The sequence below is a fragment of the Anomalospiza imberbis genome, chromosome 26, assembly GCF_031753505.1.
Source record: "Anomalospiza imberbis isolate Cuckoo-Finch-1a 21T00152 chromosome 26, ASM3175350v1, whole genome shotgun sequence".
Classification (NCBI taxonomy): Eukaryota; Metazoa; Chordata; class Aves; order Passeriformes; family Viduidae; genus Anomalospiza; species Anomalospiza imberbis.
In genome coordinates, this window is record NC_089706.1 from 6,805,045 (window position 1) to 6,828,895 (window position 23,851).

Below are 23,851 nucleotides of genomic sequence, written 5' to 3' on the forward strand. Positions count from 1 at the left end.
GCCACTGGCCCTGTCCTGGCCCTGGCTATGCACAGCAGGATAGTGCCAGGACAGTGCCAGGATGGTGCCAGCTCAGAGCCAGGATGGTGCCACCATTGTCCCAGGATGGTGCCAAGGCTCTCCCAGGCCGCGAGACAATGATGCTGCAGCCACTGTGGCCCTTCTGAGCTGGATTGGAGTGAGCTGGGCACATCCTGCATTGCTATACCTGGCAGGGTGGGGAAGAATCCTCATGGGACGGGGCTAGGCAGGATGGGGTGAGAAGGCAGGGAATAGGCAGGGTGCAGGCAGAGGGATGAAGGGAGCAGGCAGGGAGCAGGCAAGGAGTGCAGGGAGCAGTCTGGGGTGCAGATTCCCCAGAACAATGGCCTATTCCCCTCCTTGGTGCCCAGGTTGGTGCTGTCAGCCTGGGGCTGTTGGTGTGAGACCTATTCAAACCAGCGTCTCTTCCTCCCTCCCAGTGGGCTCCAGCTGCAGGTGGAAAGGGCAGGAGTGAAACACATTTAACTGTGGAAATGGAATAAAACACCAGGAGAAGACAGAGAAGAAAGGAGAAGGAGACTGAAGGAGTAAGGAAGGCTCTGTGCCACCAGGGGAGGGCTGAAGGTCTTGGATGGACACCAACTGCAGTTGCGCTGGTGGCACCACTGGTAAAATGAGCCAGTGGCCACCATGACCACCCTCCATCCCCACCATGCACGATCAGCCCAAGGCAATGCCACTCCATCCCTGTCTCTGTCCCATTTCCATCAAGAAAACCAGATAAAAACTTTATTTGGTTGTTTTCTGGTTCATGGAGTCAGGGCAGGTGCAGGTCAGGGGGAGAGTGTTGCCTGCATCCCCTATATCACCCTGCCACTGCCCTGGTGTTACCATCTCCTTCCAGCCCTGGCATCCTGGTTGTCACTGGCATGGGGACACCAAGGCTCCAGTACTCACCCTCAAACACAAGCTCACTCAGAACGGCAGTGCCAGGTGCTGTTCCCAATGCCAGGATGTGCTGGGGACAGGGGCAGCCCAGTGTGTGCCGGGGGGGGGCTCAGGGAGCTCTGCTGAATTGGCTTTGGCTCATGTGTGTGCCAGGCACCTGCCTCTGCCAGCTTCATCTTCTGCAGGCTGTCCCACACCTGCAGGAACTTGGGATGAGGGTCCGGCTCTGGCCCAGCCACCTCCCGCTCATGCTGCAGGAGGGGCAGCCATGAGGCCTGATTGGGATTCCCCCAGCCCTCCCCATGACCTGGTAGTCTCCTGACACGGGTGTTGCCTCAGCTGTTACCATGACCTGGTCACTGCTGGCCATCCCTTGACCTGTGTCCACGCCATCCAGCTTCCTTTAGCCACTCCTCAAGTTACCTGGACATTACTCAGTCGAACTGCCCCAACAGCCCAATCAGCACTTGGCTGTCCCCAGGGAAAGATATGGATATGTAGCTGGATGGACATGTGGAGGGTGGATGGATGGATGGGTACAGGGATGCATGGATGCATGGATACATAGATGTATGGAGGTTGGATGGGGGGATGGATTCAAGGGTACATGGATGGATGATGGATGGATTCATGCTTGTATGTATAGATACATGGGTGGATGAATGGATGGAAGATGGTGAGGTGAAGGCAGGAGAGCTGGCCTGGATGCAGGGATGGAGGCTGGGACAGACAGACAAGGACAAAGGGACATCACAGACCTCCTCAAGTCTCTGGTGGCACTTCCTCAGCTGCTGCTCCAGGTCAAATGGGGGTCCCTGCAGCTCCTCCTCTCCAGCACCTTCAGGAGCTCGGCCATGTGCCGGGGCAGGATCCCCCTGTGGTGATGGACAGGCTTCAACTGGCCACCACACCCGGACACCCAGCTGGAGACAGGACCATTCCCATGCTCACCTCCTGTGGCTGAAGAGTAGCTCCTAGTGCAGGTCCTGGTGGCTACGGGACTTCCATATCAGGTTTGGCACCTTCTTAGGCTGAATAATGCTCCTGTGGCCATCAGGGGCCAGGTCCAGAGAGAGAACATCGCTCCTGTCACCTTCTGGAGAAGTAGGGGATCAGCAGCGGATGGGAGCACCAGGGGATGAGTCACCAGAAGCATGGAGTCACCAGTAGAAAAGCATCACCACAAGGGATCACCACAAGGGATGGGACAACCTGGGACAGAGTCACCAGGGGATGGGGAGAAGCCAGTACAGGTTGAGACCCTGGACACCAGCCCCTGTGTCCCCCAGCCCCTGTGGTCTTGTGGTGACACAGCCCAGAGTCTTCACATGCTGCTCCCAGCACCCTCAGGGATCCTGGGTCCAAGTGTCCCTGTCCCAGGCCACCCTGTGGTCCTAGGCTACCCCATATCTTTCCATCACTCCTTAGGGCCCTCATTATCCCTGGAGTACCCACCACTCCTGGGGTGTTCACTATCGCTTAAGGTCCTCATTACTTCTTGGGGTCCCTGTCACCTTCAGGGTCCCTATTGTCCCAGGGATCTCCCTCGCTTCAAGGTCCCCATCACCCCTGGTGTCCTGTTGTCCCTGTGTCCCCTTCACCTGTGGGGTTCCCAACACCACTGGTTTCCCCATCAGTCCAGGTGTCAGCACTGTAATGTGTGTCCTCATAACCTTCTGTTGCCGCAGGTCCCCAGCCGGGTAATAATAAGCATTGACTCTGTGATTGCAGAAGGCTGATTAATTGCCTTATTATATCATCCTATACTACATTATACTATACCTATTCAGAAATTCAGTAACCCTTACAGCCAGTCCGATCCTGCTTTGACCTAATTGGTCAATCCATCCAAACACCATCCAGTGTCCAATTAAGAAATCACCCTTTGGTAAACAAATCTCCATGACACATTCCACATGTGCACAACAGCAGGTGCAACAAGTGGAGATAATAATTGTTTCTCATTGCTTTCTCTGATCTTCTCACAGCCTTCCCCTGGAAAATGCCTGGGAAAGTCTGTGCCTTCTCTCTGTGGCCAGAGGGCTGCTGCCACAACCTTCAAGTTCTCACTGTCCCTGGGATCCCCATCACCCCTGCCGTGTCAATCATCCCTCAGGATCCTCATTACTCCTTGGAGCCTGTATCGCCTTCAGCATCCCCATTGTCCCTGTGTTCCCCATTGCTCCTGGGGACCCCAGGTTCCCATCACCCTTGGGATTCCACCACCCCCTGGTCTCCATAACATCCAGGTTCCCATTGTCCCTGTGTCTCCATCACCCCTGGCATCCCCATTGTCCTTGGGGTACCCATCACACCCCATCCCCATTCCCTTGGGTCCCACAGTCCTATGCCCTAGTGCCAGCACCCCCCCAGCAATCACCCTTGGGATTCCACCACCCCCTGGTCCTCAGGCTGAACACCAGAGGACAGGCACTGGAGTCTGCTGGAGGCACGGGGAGCACTGGAAGCACCAGACTCACTTGGGCAGCACTAGGTTGACTGAGGGCATTGGGAACACTGAGGACATTGGGAGCACTGGGTGTAGTCAGAGCATGGGGTTTGCTGGGAGCACTGGGACTGCTGGTGGCACTGGGAGCACTGGGAGCATTCGGGACTGCTGGGGGCACCAGGAGCACTATGGGGACGCTGGGGCCACTGGAGGCACTGGGAACATGGGGGGTACTGGGGTCACTGGGAAACTGGGACAACTTGGGCCACTGGGGTCAGCTGAGGTCACTGGAAACACAGGGACCACTGGTGGGCACTGAGAACCCTGGGGGCACTGGGGATTGCTGTGAGCACTGGGAACACTGGTGTTGAGTGCACTGGGGACCACTGGATTATGTGGGTTACTGTGGGAGCTGAGGGTTACTGGAGAAACCTGGCTCGGCACTGGATGCACTGGGTGCTGTGGGAGATACAGAGAGTTACTGGGTGGATTGGGGGGTCAGTTGGGAGACTTATGGGGGATAGTTGGATGGGCATTGGGTAGCACATGATGTTACTGGGAAGGACTGGGATACTGGAGGCACTGGGGTTTATTGGGGGACCTGGGGTCACTGGGGAGGACTGGCAATTACTGGAAGAGCTGGGATGGGGACTGGGTGCTTGGAGAGGGGGTCTTAGGGTTAGACTAGGAGTTACAGGGGAACCTGGGGGTCAAATTGTACTGGGGAGTTACTGGGATGAGTGGAACTCATTGAGGGGGGGAATGGAGACTAGTTGCACTTGGGTGGCACTGGGTTACCTGGAGGACTGAGGGTTACTGGGGGTACTGGTGGGTTACTGGGTCGCTGCCTTGGGGACTGGTTGCACTGGGGAGATACTGGGAGGACTGGGGCTTACTGGGGGCTGGGGTGAGCACTGGGCACTGGAGGGTTATGGGGAGATTGCGAGATGCTGGGAAATCCAGAGGTCACTGCGGTCTGGTTGCATTGGGGGGTTACTGGGAGGACTGGGGATTACTGAGAGTACTGGGGTGTTACTGGGAGGACTGGAACGGGGACTAGGTGTACTGCAGGATACTGGGGATACTGAGAGGTCACTGGGACACTGCGATGGGGACTGGTCACACACGGCTGAGCGCACAGGCAGCTCCTGCGTTAGCAGCGCTCGGGGTCACCGGTTCCGCTGGCGGAGACCGGACGGTGCCGGCGCCGTACCCGCACCTCCCCCGTAGGCGCTCGATTGAGGCCGCCTGCTCCTCAGGATCCGCGTCGGGCGGGTCGGCGCTCGGCTGGCTGCGCCTGTCGGCCGCTCCCGCTGTCGCGTTGGCGCCGCGGGGGCCCGGGGGGGTCCGAGGGCGCCATGACCAACGGTGGGAACGGGGGGCCTGGGGGCCAAGGGCTACCGAGGGGGGCCTGGGGACAACCGGGGGCCGGCATAACCAATGGTGGGAACGGGGCAACGAGGGGTTGTGGGCGGACGGGAGGGTCCTGGGGCCACCATGACTGGTGGTGGGAACTGGGGAATGGAGGGGCCGGGGAGTCCGGGCGGGTCCGGGGCCTCAAGGACCGTGGGAGGAGGGGGGTACATGGGCTTTTGGGGGTTCCGAAGGCGGGGGGGCTGATGGGGCACCATGGGGAGAGCACTCAGGTACGGGCAGGCGGCGGGGGAGATGGAGCTGATGTCGGGGAGGTACTAAGAGGAGCTTTAGGGAGGCGAGTGGGAAACTGTGTCCCTTTGGGGGCGGGGTACACTGGGAGTTCTGAGTGCCTTCGGTGGGGATACTGGGAGCCCTGTGTCCCTTTTCAGGGGGGATCCCGGGAAGTCTGCATTCCCCCATAGGGGCAGAGATGGGAGATTATTCACACAGAGTGTGGGGGTCCCCTTGGAGGGGGGTTGGGTAGGGGCCCGGAGTGCCCCCTGACTCTTCCCCGACCTCCCTCCCCGCAGTTTACTCCCTGGACGGGCTCCTGGTGTTCGGGCTGCTTCTGGTTTGCACTTGTGCGTACCTGCGGAAGGTGCCCCGACTGCGCACCTGGCTCCTGTCTGAGCGCAGGGGGGTCTGGGGAGTCTGCCACAAGGGTGAGGGGCACTTGGGACACTGGGGTATGGCGCGGGGGTGCTGGGAACACTGGGATGGGGGCACTTGGAACACTGGGGTACAGGATGGGGGTGCTGGGATCACTGGGATGGGGACACTTGGTACACTGGGGTACAGGATGGGTGCGCTGGGATCACTGGGGTCGGGTCTAGGACAGGGGCACTGGGTCCAGGATGGGGACACAGAGAAGTGGGATGGGGGTTTTGGGGTCTGAGATAGGAACACAGGGATTGGGAATGGGAACAGTGGGGTCTGGGATGGGCTCACAGGGATTCAGGATAGATCTGGGATGGGGACACGGGGCCTCACCCCATCCTGTCCCACCCGCAGCTGCTGTGATTGGGACCCGCCTGCACGTGGCTGTGTCTGTGTCCTGCCTTCTCATGGCCTTCTACGTCCTTGTGGGAAAGTGACCACATGTGGCCCTGCTGGTGACCTGAGAGAGACCTGGGACCGACTAGAGATCCTGTGACTGATTCCAAAGACCCCAGTATGGACCAGAGACCCTGGTACTGACCCCAGTGTCCCAGTACCAACCAGAGACCCTATTGCTGACCCTGGAGACCCTGGTACTGACCCTGAACCATCCCGGTCCTGCCCTTGGCAGCAACCTGGATCCTTCGTGTGGCAACCCAGGGACCATCATGGCCCATCACCCTCCCTGAGCCCACCAAGGGCAACTTTAGACTGTTGGAAAAGGATTTCCCGTGAAATCTGTAGAGAAGTGGGTGAAGGGACCCCCAGGACTGGGGGACCCAGCTCTGCCCTGTAAGCCCCTTCTCTTGATGCTGAGCAGGGTCCTAGTGAGGTCATGGCAGGCCCTGGGGGCCAGGCAGGGTCCCCCCCTGATCCGTGGGATCTTCCTCTGCCCCTGTAGCATGAGGAGCCCTCAGGGGGGTCTCCTCTTGCAGTGGGGGGTTGGTGACCCCCCCGGTTGTAAATACTGGACCACCACATGCAAATAAAGTGGGGGTTCCTCTGTGGCAGTGCTGGCCTGGGTGTCCTGTGGGGTTGTGGGGGGCTCTTGTGGGGCTGGTGTCCTGCTTGGGGGTCCTGTGGTGTGGGTTGAGGGTCCCATTGAGTGTGTGTGAGGAGGTTCTTGGAGGCTGCCTCCCATGGGGTGGAAGGGCTCCCATAGTTATGGGGTCCTGGGGTGAGGAGGATTGGAGGATTTGTGCAAATAAATGGCGGGGGGAGGGGTGGCCTGTGGGGTGGAGAATTGCTGACTGGAGCCTCCTGGCCCGGTTCTTCCAGCTCTCTGTGGCCGGGAGCGAGCAGGAGGGCTGTGCCCTCCCCCAGGTGCGTCTGCCCGGTCCCGCCTGGGTCGCTGTGCCGGGCGTGTGCCCGGGCGGCCCAGGAGGTGCAGGGCGGTCCTCCGGGCGGCCGGGGGCGCACGAGAGCGCTGCGCCGGCTTCCCGCCATGCTCCGCGCACCTGCCTTATATAAACGGCCGGACCGGAAGTGGCGGTGGCTGTGTGCGAGCGAGCGAGCGTGCGAGTGTGACTCAGGGGTGTCCGTGTGTGTGCGAGTGTGACTCAGGGGTGTCCGTGTGTGTGTGCGAGCGTGTGTGACTCAGGGGTGTCCGTGTGTGTGTGCGAGCGTGTGTGAGTCAGGGGTGTCCGCGTGTGTGTGTGCGCGAGTGTGACTCAGGGGTGTCCGTGTGTGTGTGTGTGAGGCGCCAGCCACCCTCCCCTTCCTACACGTTGATCTTATTCGATCGGCCGGGCCCCGCCGGGCCGAGGTGAGAAGAAAGCGCCGCGAAGCCCTCGGGCGCTGTGCGGCTGGGCCGGGCGGGATGAGTCGATCAGATAGGCGAGGCCACGGCCGCTGAGCGCCCTGCGATTCTGACCCGCGCCCACGGCTGCAGCCCCGGGGCCGGCACCGACCTGGTCCCGACAGCGACGGAAGACGAAACTCCCCGGCTCCATCCCGGCCCACCCAGCGCCGGGCCACGTGGGGAGGCGGGAAGTGTGCCCTGCACAAGGCTCCGTACGCGCTTTGCAGGGGTCTGTGCTAGCCTTGCGGGGCCGTGCACGCTCCGTGCCGTGCTGGGAGTAGTTCACCGGGCCCTGCAGCTGTGTGGGGCACAAAGGCTATACACGGGTCTGTGTTGGCACCGTGCCCCGTGTGTGAGCTGGGCACGGACCCTGCTAGCCCCGGGGGGCACCGGCGACTCTCATTAGACATACGAGCTTCATGCAGCACGGCCTCTGTGTTTTATTGGGGGTGTGTGGTGATGGGGATAGCCATGGTGGTGACAAGAGGATGGCCACAAGGGGACAACCACGGTGAAGCCTGGGGGATGGCTGTGGTAACAAGAGGGACAGCCATGGTGCTGACAAAGCTGTGATGATAACCAGGGGACAGCCACTGTGGAAACAAGTACAGTTGTGCTAGTAATGAGAGGATGGCTACAGTGGTAATGGGACAGCTTATCCCACGGTGGTGATAGCAAGAGGATGGCCGTGGCTGGGACAAGGGGACAGTAAGCGTGGGTGACCGAGGGGTGGCTACAGTGGTGACAAGAGAATGGGCATGAGAGGACAGCCACAGAGGTGAAAAGGGGACAGCTGTAGTGGTGACGAGGCCGTGGTGCTGATGAGGGGACAGCAGTGATACTGGCATTACTGGAAGAAGCAGCTGCAGTGGCTGCTGACAGTGGCCCTGCTGTGGGGACACTGAGAGGACGTTGTCAGATTAATGGTGCCTGGCAGGCTTCATCTGCCAGGGTGACACTGCAGATGCTGTGGGGCATCATGCCACTGTCTCTAGCTGTGGCACAGTAGGTGTGGGGTTGTCTCCATGCTGCCATAGGGACAGGCATGATCCCTTCCTGTGGCTGTGTCCCCCATGCCCGTGGTACTTGCTGGCATCCCTGTGCCACCACAGATGGACATGTGTCACTAGTATCCCGCAACCCACAGGGTGACCCTGTGCCACCCGAGTTGGGACCTCTGTGTCACCTTAGCAGCTCTGTCCCCCATGTCCTCTTATGACTGTGGCCCCCATATGCCTGTGTTCCCCATCTCCCTGTGTCACCATATTAGCTGTGTCCTCCATGTCCCTTGTGTTCTCATGTTTATAGCCTTCATGTCCCCCTACGTCCCCATCTCCCTGTGTCACCATCTTAGCTGTGTACCGCGTCCCTCTGTAGCCCCTTATCAGCTGTGTTCTTATGTGTCTCCTGTGTCCCTTATGTTGAGATATCCCCTGTATCCCTGTCCCTTTGTGTCCCCCATTCTCCCATATCTCCTGTTATTCCCCTTGCCCTGTGTCCCTGTATCAGCTCTGTACCCAGTGTCCTTGATGTTCCTGTGTCCCCGGTGTTCCCATATCCCCTGTACCCCCTTATGTCCCTTGTGTCCTCCATGTCCAGAATATACAGCCACATGCGTTCCCTGTCCTGTCCCCAGTGCAGTGGGGCTGGCCCGGCTCCGTGAGGACATGGCCTGAGGGGCACACGAGTGGCATACTGTCTCCGGTGGGGTGGAGGGGGCTCCGGGGTGCGGGGGGCTCATGACCCCCACTCTCCGTGTCACAGTCCTCCCCCAGCCCCGGGGCAGCGGCAGGAGGGGCTGTTCACGGGGGCTGGGAGGTGGGGGCGTGATGCCCCGAGACGGTCCCGGTGCTGTTCCTGGAATAACATTCCCAAATCCGTTCCCAGGGATAAGTTCCCGATGCCGTTCCCGGGAACACGTTCTGGGGATTACATTCCCAGTCCCGTTTCCGGGGATACACTCCCAAGGATGATGGGGTTCCCGGTGGCGTTCTCATGGATAACACTCCCAGTGCCGATGCCCGGCGCCAATCTCAGGATACCATTCCCGGGTATAACCTTGGGCGTGCTGTTCCTGGGAGTTCCGTTCCCGTATCTCTATTCCCGATACCAATGCGCGGTGCCGTTCCCATGAATTACATTCTCGATGCCGTTTCCCGGTGCCGTTCTCATGGCAAGCGTTCCCAGAGGCGACGCCAGCTGTCGTTCCAGGGGGTTCTATTCGCGATCCACTGCCCGTTCCCGTTCCCTGGGGCGATGCCCCGTGCCATTCCCAGGGGTTCTGTTCCCGGTGCCCGTTCTCGGAGGTGATGCCCGGTGCCGTTTTCGGGGGTTCCTCTCCCGGTGCCTATTCTCGTTCCCGGGGGCCAATGCCGGGTGCCGTTCCTGGGGGCGGGGGCAGGTAGCGGCAGGTGCGCGGAGGCCGGGCCGTTGGTGGGGGCGGGGCAGCGGCGCCGGTGCTCGCACCGGCCGAGCCGCCGCCGTTGCCGTTGCCGCCGCCATGGCCGGTACCGGAGCCCGGTGGATACCGCTGGCGCTGTGTCTGGCTGTCACCGTGTCACCGGGACGCACCGGAGAGCAGCTTCACGTCTGCAAGGAGGTACCGGCACCAGGAATCGCGGGGGGGGGGGGGGGGGTATGGGGGGGGGGGCAACCGGTAACACACCACCACCTCTGCAACCACTCCTAAATTCGCCACACACACCGATGAAACGGAGTCCCGGGGCACGGGGAGGCCGCTCCCTATGGGATGGGGAGGACAAGGAGGAGACAGGTAGGGGTCGGGCGTCCCGGTGGCATTGGGGATGGGGTGTCTCCTATAGCGGGAGGTTCTGGCCGACCTCCTGGGAGCCCAGGGAGAGGTCTTTGCTCCCAGGGGCTCGGCCAGTCCCCGAGGGTCTCCTTGGGGACCCCAACTAGTGTCACCCCATCATCGTCCCTAAGTCCCTACCCCTCAGACACATTGGGGTCTCCCTGAGTGCTGCTGGGGGGGTGACAAGGAGCGGGGGGGACAATCCTAATGGCCACGTGTCATTCCCAGCCCAGCACATGGTATCCTGTGAAGAAAAACTGTCACTCACCAGGATCTGTCCACTTTAGGGACAGCGGGTGAACCCCCAAATGCTCTCCCTGGGTTGTCCGTCTTTCCCCCAACACACAATTTTCCTCCCCCCTCCTCAGACCTGCGGCTGCTTTTAATCTGGGCCAGGAATCTTTTTTTTTTTTTTTTTTTTTTTTTTTTTCTGATCCAATTATTTTTGTCTGTGTTCCATGATCCAGAGCTGGAAACAATAGACTGGGGCTGGCACCTGCCCCAGGAGTGATCAGTCCCCCAGAGGGGGTGTCCCCTGTCCTTCACAAGGGACAGCCCTTCTCCCTCCCCTGGCCAGAGCAGAGTTACAGTGGCAGTTTGGGGTGCCCTCCACCCCCAGAGCCACCCTGGAGCTGAATTAGGTCAATTCATGTAGATTTAATAAAATCGTGGAAAAGTTTAGGAAGAGAGAAGAAATACCCTCTCCCCAAGGAACTCCCTTGGGACTGAGAGCAATGTGGTAGTTTGGAGCTGCTGAAAGTTGGGCTGACCCGTTGGGTACCCACAGGGTGGTGGGGACCTTTCTCTGTGTCCCTGTCCCAGGGCCGGGGGGGGTTCCATGCTGCCTGTATATGGGCAGGGGGTGCTGCAGGCATCTCTCTGTGCTCACTTTTCCTTCTCCATCCCCCTTTTACCTCTCCAATCCCTCTTTTCTCCTCACACCCCATCATCCCCCTCTTTCCCTCCCCCATTGCTGTGTTTCCAGCTGATGGGAACATCAAAGCAGTTGTTTTCTCATCAACCTGCCACGCTCCAGCAGCCGCTGGGAGCATGAAGCCACAGCACCGGCTCTGATACCTCAGAGCTGCTGCGGGGGTTGGGGAGCTCCCCTTGTACCCCAAACCCCAACACCACTACCAGATGTGGCCTTCACCCTGCCCACGCTGTTTGTCCCTGGCGTCACCTCACCAGCCTTAAGCCAGCTTCAGCTTGATGCAGCTGGCAGGATGGGGGTGGTCATGGTGCTTCTGCTGTCCCCAGCACTTCCTGGTTCCCCCTAGTCCCCCCTGCACTCCTGCCCTATGCCCGGGGTGCTCCCAGGCCATATCCGGGTTGTGCCACAGCTGTTTGATGAGCAAAGTGTGTCACAGCCATGCCAAGGCACACCAAGGGGCGTGACAGTGCCATGTGATCCCAGGAACATGGTGTGGGGGGGCAGGGGTTCACCCCCACACCAGGGAGGGGTGCAGGGCTGCTGCTGGGCAACCCCAGCCGGATCATCCCCCCACCACAACACCCCCATTTCCCAGCATCCTCTCGTACTGCCCCCCACCACCACAATACTCCCCTACTCTGAGCATCCCCCTAGTCCCCAGCTCCCCTCAATCCAGAGCATCTCCCACCCAAATCGCCTCCACTTTCCAGCATCCCCCCACACTGAATTCCCCCCAGAGTATCCCCCCACCCTGAGCACCCTCCCAATCCCCCCCTCACCAGGCCCTGGGCACCACAGGACATTGCCACATCTTAACTCAAAACCATCTCTTGAAGGCACAGCTGGGCCCAGGGGCAAGCTCCTCTCAGGGAGCACAGGGTGTGGGGGCAGCCCGGGAGGTCTCGGGTGCAGCTCCTCTGCATGTTCCCTCTCTGTCTCCTGCAGTCCGAGTACCACTATGAGTACACAGCATGTGACAGCTCAGGATCGCGCTGGAGGGTGGCTGTACCACACACGCCTGGACTCTGCACCGGCCTGCCTGACCCTGTCAGGGGCACTGAATGCTGTAAGATTCCAACCAGGAATGGGATGGGGTCAGGCTGGGTGGTGGGAATGGCAGGGATGGGAAATGAGGGCGAGGGGAGGGAGAGCATGGGGAGACAAGCACGGCCGTTGTTGGCTCCAGCACAGGCAGAAACAGGAAGATGGAATGGGATCAGTGGGATGGGATGGCAGAAGAACTACAAGCACTGGGATGGAATGGGAATCACACACACCCCGACTCCCTGGGATGGGATCAGAGGGATGGGAACCACACACACACAGGCATTGGGATGGCCTGAGACAGATGGGAATCACATGCACACACAGATAGGATGGGATGGGAATCACACATACAGTCATGGAATAGGATGAGAGGTTTGGGAATCTCAGACACAGTGGGATGGAAATCCCCTCATCCCACACATGCACCAGGACAGGATGAGCAAGATGAGCACTCACTCACCCGGATGGGATGAGAGAGATGGAAATCCCACGCACATAATGGGATAGGATGGGATGGGAATCCCACACACATGGGTACTAGGATGGGATAAGAAGGATGGAAATCACACACATGCATGCACGCGGATGGGATGGGAATCACACACACAGTCACCAAATGGAATGAGAGCCATGGGAATCCCACCACACACGCTTGGATGGAAATCTTCCCATCGCACACATGCACCAGGATGGGATGAGGAAGATGAGAATCCCCCTCACACAAACTCACCAGGATGGGATGAGCAGGATGGGAATCCCAAACACATGCCTCCAATGCCTGGAGGTGCCCCGGCTTCATGGCAGAGGGTTACATCCTGTCTGGATTGGGCAGAGCTGGGTGTCAGGTACCAAAAGTCATGGATAGGGGGTTGCCTTTGTGGAATGATAAGAATGGGGGATCCCAGCACCTCCACCAGCTGGGAGCACTTGGAAATGCAGAGCTGAGGGTGATGAGGCTGTAGCAGCACCAGGCAGATCAAGGTGACTCTCCACGCCCTGTGTCCCTGTCTCCATTGGCAGCATTCTCCTGCAAGGCAGGTGAGTTCCTGGAGATGCAGACACAGACGTGCCGGCCCTGTGCTGCGGGTACCTACTCGCTGGGCACTGGTGTCCGCTTTGATGAGTGGGACGAGGTGCCCCATGGCTTCGCCAACGTGGCCACCAACCTGGAGGTGGATGACGGCTTTGGCGATGCAGCAGAGAACTGCACAGCGTGAGTCACTGTGTCACTGGCTGTGATGCCAGCACATGGGCACCTGGCATGTCAGGACTGGGTGTGGGGCACAGCGAGCAGGATGGTGTGACACCCCTGTGCATCCATAGTGCCCAGTTGTCCCGACACCCTTCTGTCATTCTTCCTTGGGAGGTGGTACCAGCAGGGCATTACAGGGGCACCCTGGTCACAGCAAGGGAACAGCCAGCAGCATCATCCCCCCCAGAAGTGGCAGGACCCCAACCCCGTGGGACCTCCACATCAATATTCCTCGGAGACGGAGTACCCATGGAGGTCCCCACAACACCTATGGGGGTCTCTACAGCACCCATGGGGGTCTCCACACCCCTGTGCCACCAGCCAGAGCCCTTTGATCCTCACTGGCAACCTCTGAGCTCTTTTGGTTGTGCTGGCAGCCACCAGACCCTCCCAGCTGTTCCATAGCCATTAAACATCCCACCAGCAGGTTGTACCAGCAGCCTGTAAACTTTCCTGGATGTACCAACAACCACTGAACCCTCATGGTTATACCAGCCGCCACCAAACGCTCCTGGTTTTACCACAGCCTCTGAACCCTCCCAGTTGTGCCAGCAGCTGTTGAGCCCTCCTAGTTGTACCAGCAAACATGAAACTGTCCCAGATATACCGACAGCCACCTAACCCTCTTGGTTGTACCACACCACTGAGCCCTCCCAGTTGTACCAGCAGCCACAAAACTCCCCTGGTTACACCAACAACCACCAAACTATACCATATGTACTGACAGGTTCTGAACCTTCCTGATTATACCAACAACAAAGAAACCCTCCCAGTTGTACCAACAACCACCAAACCCTCAGTTTTACTGGCACCACCGCACTGCTCCATTATGCCCCTCTCAGCCATTCCCTACTCCCAGTAGCATGTTCCTCATCCAGCCACATTCCCAGAACAGGGGGACCCCACTCTCTTCTCCTTGCAGTCCACATGGCTCTCAGTGGGCATGGGGATTCTCCCCGGGATATATGTCTAGCCACCACACCTTGCCATGTCCCCAATATGTGCCCAAGCCCCTGTGCCCCTCATTTCCCCCCTGCTTCCTGGGGACCCTCTCAGCTGTCCCTACAATCCCTGTCCTGCCTGCTGAGGTGACAGGATCCCCAGGGCCATATCACTTGCCCCAGGTCAACGTGGGTGCCACTGGGGGACTACGTGGCTTCCAACACAGATGAGTGCACGGCCACCCTCATGTATGCTGTGAGCCTCAAGCAGTCGGGGACTGTCACCTTCGAATACATCTACCCTGACAGCAGCATCGTCTTCGAATTCTTCGTGGGTGACGGGGGCAGGGGTGGAGGGTGTGGGTCTCTGGGGACATGGGAAGGTCCTTGGGGGCATGGGAGAGGTCTCTTGGGACATGGAGGGGTCCATCGGGATATGGGAGAGGGTCCTAGATGGCATGAAGGGTCCCTAGGTACATGGGAGAGGTCCCCTGTGATCTGGGTGGGTCCATGGGGACTCCTCAGGGGTCCCTGGGGACATGGAAGGAGTCCCTGAGAACATGGTGTGTGTTCCTGGGGACATGGCAGAATTTCTGATGGATGTGACAGGGGTCTCTGGGGACATGGGGAAGGGAACCCTGGGTATATGGGAGGGGTCCCTGGGGACATTATGGGGGTCCTTGCAGACATGGAGGGGAATGAGAGTGGACCCTGGTGACACGAGGGGAGCCCCATGGGATATGGCAGTTCTTCATGGAGACATGAGGAGGGGTCCCTAGGAATATGGAGGGTCCCTGGGAGCATAGGGGTGTGTCCCTGGGGACATGCGGGGTACCTGTGAACATGGGGTCTCTGACACCCTCCCTGCAGGTGCAGAACGACCAGTGCCAGCCCACGGTGGAGGAGTCCCGCTGGATGCGGACAACAGAGAAGGGCTGGGAATTCCACAGCGTGAGTGTTCGGTGGGAGGTGACACTGTGGGGAGGTCCCTCGGTGCTGCCCCGGCGTTTCTTGTCTCTCCCGTGGGAAGGAGATGCTCCACGAGGCTGAGGAGGGGGTGGTGGATGGTGACAGACGGGGGTGCCACACACCCCCCTCCACTGGTACCAGCCCCCTCCTCGGCAGCAGGGTCCCCCACTCATGGTGCCCAACCCATCCCTGGCAGTGGGATTACCCAATCCTGTGGGATCCTTCTCCCAGGTGGAGCTGAGCCGTGGGAACAACGTGCTGTACTGGCGGACCACCGCCTTCTCTGTCTGGTCCAAGGTGCCTAAACCGGTGCTGGTGAGGAACATCGGCATTACAGGTGGGTGGAGGCAGGAAGGGGGGTCTCGGGGGTCGTGCACCCCCTTCCCCGCTACCTGAGCCTCCTCCCGCTCTCAGGGGTGGCCTTCACTTCCGAGTGCTTCCCCTGCAAGCCCGGCACCTTTGCCCCCTCCGCCGGCTCAACCGCCTGCCAGCCCTGTCCCGCCGACACCTTCTCCGGCAAAGGGGCCACTGCCTGCCAGCCCTGCGACCCCGACACCTACGCTGGTGAGAGGAGACACCCGGGTCTCCCCCCTACCAGAGCTGTCCCTCTAGTATATGACCCCGGGAAGGGAAGGGGTGATGTGGGGAGCACGGGTGACCTGACATCCCCTGGTGGCGACAGTGTTGGCCCCTCACAAACCTGACACCCATGCTCGTGAGGGGGGACACCCTTAGGAGTCCCTTTGTTCCCGCACCCTGCGCTGCAGGAGTGGCCCTGGGGGAGGGAGAGATGATGTGGGGAGTGGGGAACACCCACTGCCTACCCCTTGGTTGGGAGGGAGGACAAGGACACTCCCCGTGGTGGGAACAGCGCTGGGGTCCTCGGGCTGTGCTGGCTCACCCGCCGTGTCCCCCCTCGGCAGAGCGCGGCTCGGGGTCCTGCAAGCCACGGCCCCCCTGCACGGACAAGGATTTCTTCTACACCCACACAGCCTGCGACGCCGGTGGGGAGGTAATGCGGGGACACCCCGGGGTGGTCCCCCTGTCCCCCTGTGTCCCCCCGGCTCACCCGCTCCCCCGGCAGACCCAGCTGATGTACAAGTGGGCAGAGCCCAAGATCTGCAGTGAGGGGCTGCCACAGGCGGTCCGGCTGCCATCCTCGGGGGTCAAGACCCGGTGCCCCCCCTGCAACCCTGGCTTCGCCAAAGGCAACGGCAGCACCTGCCAGCCCTGTCCCTATGGCTTCTATTCCAACGGCTCTGGTAAGGAGGCCCCATCACTGTCCCCAGAGCGTGACTGGGGCAGCCCGAGCTGCCCAGGGAAGTGGGTGCCCCTCCAGTGCAGGGTTGTCCCCTCCTGTCCCCATGGCTCCAGTAAGGACACCCCACCACTGTCCCCAAGGAGTAACTGGGTCTTTGGAGCTACCAGGAGGAGATGAGTGCCACCTCAGTGCAGGGTTGCCCCATCCTCTTCCCATCATTGTTCCTAAGTGGTGACCATGGCACCCTAAGCTGACAGAGAGAAAGGTGGTACCACCCTGGTGAAGGGCTGTCCCTATGTATCCAGTAAGAACATCTCAGTTATTGTCCCCAGTAAGTAACTGGGATCTTGGGAGCTGCCAAGGGAAGGTGGGTGCCACCTCAATACAGAGCTGTCCTCTCTTGTCTCCATCATTGTCCCCAAGAGGTGGTTACCAGGTCATCCCAAGCTGCAGGGAGGGGAATGTGGTACCACCCTAGTGCAAGGCTGTCCCCTCTTGTCCCCATCACTGGCCTCAGGAGGTAAGCAGGGCACCCCAAGCTGACAGAGGGGGAGGTGGGTGCCACCCTTGTGCAGGGCTGTTGCCTCCTCTCTCCAGCCTGCCTCAGTTGCCCAGTGGGCACTGAGCCGGCGCTGGGCTTGGAGTACAAGTGGTGGAACGTGCTGCCCCCTAACATGGAGACCACCGTGCTCAGCGGCATCAACTTCGAGTACAAGGGCATTGCAGGTAGTGGCAGAGGGCTGTCTCTTCCCTGTCCCTTGCCTGGGCACTGCCAGGGACCTCTTTAAGTGTCACTGCATCCCTGCAGGCTGGGAGGTAGCTGGGGACTACATTTACACGGCAGCCGGAGCCTCTGACAGTGACTTCATGATCCTCACGCTGGTGGTCCCTGGCTTCAGGTGAGTTGAGGGCCACCAGGGAGCAGGGGGAGACAGAGCCATGGGCCAGAGCTAGCAGTGTCCCCACGCTGTTCCCAGCCCTCCAAGCCCAGTGCTGGAGGACACAGAGAGCAGGGAAGTGGCCAGGATCACCTTCGTTTTTGAGACACTGTGCAGCGTTGGCTGTGAGCTCTACTTCATGGTGGTGAGTGGGGAGACACAGCAGTCTGGGGGGGCACAGTGAATTTGGGTGGTGCCACCTCCCCCGTCCCCACAGGGTGTCAACTCACGCACCAACACTCCGGTGGAGACATGGACAGGCTCCACAGGGAAACAATCCTACACCTACCTGGTGGAGAAGAACGCAACCATGAGCTTCACCTGGGCCTTCCAGCGCACCCCCTACCACGAGGCGGTGAGGGACAGGGGGCCCTGCTTTGAGAGGGCTGGAGGGCCCCGACTTTGGGGGATCTTGTGGGAGGAGGGGGGCAAACGGTGATGGTGCTTTTGGTGCTAGGGCCGGCGGTTCACCAGTGATGTGGCCAAGCTGTACAGCATCAATGTCACCAACGTGCAGGGGGGGGTGGCCTCCTTCTGCCGCCGCTGTGCCCCTCAGCCCACTGGATCCTGTGCCCCGTGTTCCCCTGGCAGTGCTGTGGACCCCAGCTCGGGCACCTGCCAGCCCTGCCCACCTGGCACCTACCTGCGGGGTCACCCCTCCGACGGAACACCCACCTGCCACCCCTGTGGCCCTGGCACACACAGCAACCAGGTGACTGGGGATGGCAGAGGGTCCAAGTGTCCCTAAGTATCCCCATGAGTGATGCCAATGGGCCCCAGAGGAGTGACACCAGCCTCCCCCACTCCCCCACACCCAGGATGTCCTAGATGGTGGCACTGGCTAGCACCAGGAGGGTGACACCATCACGGGTGGGTTACACGAGCCTCCCCCAGTCATCCTGGGTGGATGACAGTGTCCCCACAGAGGTGACACCAGCCCCTTACAGCCATTCTGGGTGGGTGCCAGTGTCTGGCCCGGGGTGGGTGATGCCTGCCCTCCTTGGCCATCTCTAGGGAGGTGACACCAGCCCTGTGGCAATCCTGAGTGGATGACAAGGTGGGTGACAATGTCTAATCCTGGGTGGGTAATGCCAGTCCCCCAGCTGTTCCCAGAGAGATGACACCAGCCCCTCCCAGCCATCCCAGATGGGTGACAATATCTGACACTGGTGGGTGGCAGTGGGTGACCCTGGTGGGTGCCACCATGGCCCTGCTGTCTCTGAGGGGTGGTGCCAGCTCTCCAGAGTCCCCACAAGGGTGTCCCCAGTGGGTGGCATGGCTGTCCCTGATCTCCCTGTCCCTGTTCCCAGCTGCGATCGCTATGCTACAACAACTGCAGCCTGGCATTGGCACTGCCAGGCCGGATGCTGCACTTTGAGTTCCCGTCGCTGGGCCGGGGTGCCGGGGTGGGCACTGGGCCCAGCTTCACCCCCAAAGGGCTACGCTACAGCCATCACTTCCGCCTTAGCCTCTGTGGGCACCAGGTGAGACCCATGTGGGCAAACACGTGCACACATGGGAACACACCTGGGGGTGGGCACAGGCACACAAGCACAAACACAGGCATGTGGATGGGCACTCAGGAGAGTAGGCACACATGGGCAGGAGGCCATGGAAACATGCATGTAGACATGGGAACACACCTGAGAAGGCACACAAGGGCACACACAGGTGGGCACAGGAACATGCATGAATGTATGGGAACACACCTGGGCTCCTGGGTGGGTGGTCATAGGTACACAAGTGCAAACATGAGCATATGTTGGGGTGTGTTGCACTCACAGGCACATGAGTACAAACACGGGCACACAGGTGGGCATGCAAGTGGGTGGGCACAAGCACGAGTGCAAACAGGCACATGGGTGGGTGGTCAGGAGGGTGGACACAGGAACACAGGTGGGCACACTTGGGCACACGTGGGCAGGAGGGCTCAGGAATACACATGCACACATAGGCATCTGGATGGGCGAACACAGGCACACACCTGGGCACACAGATGGGATGGGGCATGCAGGTGGGCAGACACAGACACACATGTGCATATATGCTTGTAGTCATGCAAACACAAGGACATGTATGCAAACACACATTCCCACACGCAGGTGTGCAAATACAGGTGCACACCCACACCCACACACACTTGTGCAGTCACATGTGCACAGTCACACAAACACATCTGCACAGTTGTGCAGATACAAGTGAACACTTGTGTAGACACATATGGACACTTGTGCAGCCACATCTGCACACCTACAGCCCTGCACACACAAATGCCACTCCCTTGTACACACATTCTCACTCCACACACGTGTGTCATGTATGTCCCCGCAGGGCAGGAAGATGGCCTCATGTGCTGACAATGTGACAGCAGGCCGGGGGGGCCCTGCCCGTGTGGTCACCTCTTATGTGTGCCAGGCCATTCTGGTGCCCCCTGACATCACTGGTGCCCGTGCAGCTGTGTCTTCTCAGCCCATCAGCCTGGGTGACCACTTGCTGGGTGAGCTGGGAGGGAGGGTGGGGCACCCTGGGGCACTGGGACACCCTGGGGTTACTGAGACACACGGGCAGGACAGACACTAGAACATCTTGATGGCACTGGCACACCAACACTGGGACACCCCAGTGGGACTCGGACACGTGCGGGACAGGAACTGGGACATCCTTGTGGCACTGAGAGTGGGGCACCTTGTTGAGACTAGGACACCCTGGCAGGACAGGGACCAGGACATCCCAGTAGCTCTAGGACTCATGGGTGGGACAGGGAGTAGCCTACTCCAGTGGCACTGGGATGCCCCAGTGGGACTCAGACTCCCTGGTGGCACTGGGACACCCCAGTGACACTGGGAGTGGGATACACTGGTGGGATTGGGACACTGCTGGGACTGGGACACTGGCACTAGGACATTTCAGCAGCACTGGGATACCTTGGTGGCACAGGGACACCCCAATGGGACTGAAATACACCCTGGTGGGACTGGGACACTACAGGGGCATGTTGTTTGGGACTGGGGCATTGTTATTGGTATATGTCACTGGCACCCCAGCAGGAACGGGACTCCTCAGTGGGACTGGGACATCACAGTGTGACTTGAGACACGCTGGTGGGACTGGGACACACAGGTGGGACTGGGACTGACACTGGGACACCCTGTTGGGATTGGGATATCCCCTAGTAGGACTGGGACACTCTGGTGGCACTAGAACACTGGGACTGGAAGACACCCCTGTGGGACTGGAGACACCCCTCTCTCCCTGCAGGTGTCACCACCAGCTCCGTGCTGGACAGCATCGTGTCTCCCCCCGAGCTCTTCCCCCCCAGCCACCCTGACCTGCCTGACATCATCTTCTTCTTCAGGTGCAGGCAGGTGACAGGGGGTTGACACCCACACTGTGCCCCCACTGTCCTCCTGACCCCCCATGTCCCCTGGCAGGTCCAACGACATGACACAGCCCTGCAGTGCTGGCCGGGTCACCACCATCCGCCTACGCTGTGACCCCCTGCGCCTCGGCACTGGCACCCTGGCTGTCCCCAGGTGGGGCGGGGGCACTGGGGACCCCGAGGGGGGTTTTGGGTGACCCAAGCGTCTCCTGCTGCCAGGGTTGGGCACAACCCTGGGGTGCTTTGCTTTGGAGACACCATAGTCACAAATGTCAGTGTCCCTCACTCTGAGGTGTCATCCTAGCTGTTCCCACGTGGGGGGGATGGGACACTGGGGACACCGAGGGGGGCTTAGGGGACTCCCAAAGTGACCCAAACATCCCCTGCTGTCATGGGTGGGCATGTCACTGAAGTGCTTTGCTTTGGAGATGACATTGACATGGTGTCAGAGTCCCTCACCCTGAGGTGTCATCCCGGCTTTGTCACCGGCGCCCTGAGTGTACTCAGGCTGGCAGTGAAAAAAAGGACATCCCGGGGGAGGTTTGGGGACCTCCGAGATCCCCTGCTGTCATGGGCAGATACTTTTTTGGGGTGCTTCACTTTGGGGATACCGCTGTCATGTTGTCCTGACTCTGGGGTGTCACCTTAGCTGTAATCCCTACTTTGGAGTGTCACCGTCACCTGAGCCCCCCTTTTTGTCCCTCCCCAGCAAATGCCCCGAGGGCACCTGCGACGGCTGCACCTTCCATTTCCTGTGGGTGACAGCCGAGGGATGTCCCCGCTGCTCCAGCTCCCACCACCGTCCCATCGTCGGCGCCTGTATCGGCGGCGTTCAGGTACCGCCCCGTGCCCTGGGCTGGGCTGCGGCTCCTGCGGCCCCTGAACCCCTTTCACCCTCCTCAGAAAACCACCTACGTGTGGCGGGAGCCCCGGCTGTGCCACGGCGGGGACGCCCTGCCGCCGCAGGTGATCCAGGCGTGCCGGAGCGTGGATTTTTGGCTAAAAGTGGGAATTTCCACTGGGACGTGCGCGGCCGTCTTGCTGGCCACGCTCGCCGCTTATTTCTGGAAAAAGACTCAAAAGTGAGCAGTTGGCAGCGGGATTTGGGGACACGGGGACTAGCACTGTCACGGGGGGGTGGGGTGATGGCACCTCCTGCATTCCCAGGCTGGAATACAAATATTCCAAGCTGGTGATGGACGCGGCGGCCCGGGAGACCGACGCGACGTCGCCCGACAGCTGTGCCATCATGGAGGGGGAGGACGCGGAGGATGAGCTGCTCTTTGCCACCGAAATGTCACTTTTTGGAAAACTTAAAGCCCTGACGGCCAAGGTGAGGGGAGGGGTGGGGGAATGGAAACAACCGTGGAGTAGCCACCGGACAAGACATGGTGGGGATGGGATTTGAGGATGGTCCGTGCCTCAATTACCCACCCCGGGCGGGCTCCGTGCCTCAGTTTCCCCACTCCAAGGGGGGCTCTGTCCTCAGTTCCCCACGCCGGGGGGCACCGGGCCTCAGTTTCCCCACCACAGGAAGGTTCCGGGCCTCAATTTCCCCACCCCACAGCGGATGCCGGATGGATTCGACTCGGTCCCGCTCAAGACCTCATCCAGCAGCACAGATCGGGATCTGTAAGAGGACGGGGGGCACCCTCGCATCCCCCAGCCCTCCCGGCAGCTGTGACGGGCCAGAGGGGCACCCACGGACACCCTATCCCCGGGCAGCTGTGAAGGGAAGGGGGGGTACCCATGGCCCATCCCCCCACGCCCTCCAACGTGGCCTTAGCGACCTGCTTCGGACCGGAGCCTCGTTACGGCTTTTGTACGTGTGTCTCCCTGTGCCCCCCACCATGTCCTCCCCTTCCCAAGCACCCAAAAATGCCCAATACAGGAGCGGGGTTTGTATAAGAGCTCCGTGTGTGTGGGCACACGGGGGCGGGGGGACATGCATAGGGCGTGCGGAGAGTTGAGCGTGGGCACCCAAAATGGGTGGGGGGAGGGTGTGGAGGTGTGCACAGGGTGTCACGGGGTGGGGTAGGGATGCACACGTAGGGGAGCAGCGGAACTTTGACTTCCATCTGCACGCCCCCCCATGGGGGAAGTGGTATAGGGTCCCCCACATGAGTGGAGGCCCCAGAACCGCGTCGGGATCCCCAAGGAGGGGACAGTGGGGTGACATGGGGTGACATGTGATGCCACGGACGGCCACAGTCGTGCCATGGAGTGCTGTAGAGGGGCGTGGGGCGGCTCTTGGGAGCCCCATGAACAACTGGGGTGCGAGGTGTCCTCGGGTAGGAGATCCCCAGAGCCCACCAGTATCCCTGGGATGTGGCTGAGGAACCCCAGAAATGCTCGGAGTGCGGGGGCAGAACGGCAGAGACCCCTCTGGCGGTGGGGCTGAAGGACACTCGGACCGTTCGGGCCCCCCCAGCCTCTCCCTGTCACCCCCCGTCACCCCCAGCCGCTCCCTGTCACCCCCCGTCATCCCCCATCACCCCCAGCCGCTTCCTGTCACCCCCCGTCACCCCCAGCCGCTCCCTGTCACCCCCCGTCACCCCCAGCCGCTCCCTGTCACCCCCAGCCGCTCCCTGTCACCCCCCGTCACCCCCAGCCGCTCCCTGTCACCCCCAGCCGCTCCCTGTCACCCCCCGTCACCCCCAGCCGCTCCCTGTCACCCCCGTCACCCCCTGTCATCCCCAGCCGCTCCCTGTCACCCCCAGCCGCTCCCTGTCACCCCCCGTCACCCCCGTCACCCCCAGCCGCTCCCTGTCACCCCCGTCACCCCCAGCCGCTCCCTGTCACCCCCGTCACCCCCTGTCATCCCCAGCCGCTCCCTGTCACCCCCAGCCGCTCCCTGTCACCCCCCGTCACCCCGTCACCCCCAGCCGCTCCCTGTCACCCCCTGTCACCCCCAGCCGCTCTCTGTCACCCCCGTCACCCCCTGTCACCCCCTGTCACCCCCTGTCACCCCCAGCTGCTCCCTGTCACCCCCTGTCATCCCCAGCCGCTCCCTGTCACCCCCAGCCGCTCCCTGTCACCCCCCGTCACCCCGTCACCCCCAGCCG

The 23,851-nt window shown here is 60.7% G+C and overlaps 2 protein-coding genes, 1 non-coding gene and 1 pseudogene across 4 annotated transcripts; 3 read left to right on the forward strand and 1 right to left on the reverse strand.

Annotated features, from left to right (window-relative positions):
- Positions 1-74: 74 nt before the first annotated feature.
- LOC137462865 (uncharacterized) lies at positions 75-2,348 on the reverse strand (annotated as a pseudogene).
- A 2,251-nt stretch (positions 2,349-4,599) lies between these two features.
- On the forward strand, positions 4,600-6,459 carry TMEM167B (transmembrane protein 167B). The gene is made up of 3 exons (XM_068173452.1): positions 4,600-4,747; positions 5,326-5,457; positions 5,807-6,459. Exons 1-3 carry the CDS (start codon positions 4,738-4,740, stop codon positions 5,887-5,889), a joined length of 225 nt encoding a protein of 74 aa, XP_068029553.1. The 5' UTR covers positions 4,600-4,737; the 3' UTR covers positions 5,890-6,459.
- A 568-nt stretch (positions 6,460-7,027) lies between these two features.
- LOC137462867 (small Cajal body-specific RNA 2) lies at positions 7,028-7,329 on the forward strand. Its single transcript, XR_010993795.1, has one exon. It is a non-coding gene; the product is annotated as a small Cajal body-specific RNA 2 (non-coding RNA).
- A 2,302-nt stretch (positions 7,330-9,631) lies between these two features.
- Positions 9,632-22,795, forward strand: ELAPOR1 (endosome-lysosome associated apoptosis and autophagy regulator 1). Of its 2 annotated transcripts, XM_068173393.1 has the most exons (22): positions 9,632-9,852; positions 11,945-12,065; positions 13,067-13,259; positions 14,423-14,570; positions 15,110-15,190; positions 15,440-15,545; positions 15,623-15,772; positions 16,132-16,220; positions 16,293-16,470; positions 17,067-17,195; positions 17,278-17,368; positions 17,447-17,552; positions 17,625-17,762; positions 17,865-18,119; positions 18,718-18,891; positions 19,739-19,904; positions 20,666-20,762; positions 20,839-20,940; positions 21,496-21,622; positions 21,690-21,868; positions 21,954-22,119; positions 22,354-22,795. In XM_068173393.1, the coding sequence occupies exons 1-22, from the start codon at positions 9,754-9,756 to the stop codon at positions 22,420-22,422; spliced, it is 2,964 nt and encodes a 987-aa protein (XP_068029494.1). In that variant the 5' UTR covers positions 9,632-9,753; the 3' UTR covers positions 22,423-22,795. The 2 variants fall into 2 exon arrangements, with proteins under 2 accessions (XP_068029494.1, XP_068029496.1); XM_068173395.1 differs by lacking the exons at positions 9,632-9,852; positions 11,945-12,065; positions 13,067-13,259; positions 14,423-14,570 and adding an exon at positions 14,578-14,596.
- The last annotated feature ends 1,056 nt before the right edge of the window (positions 22,796-23,851 follow it).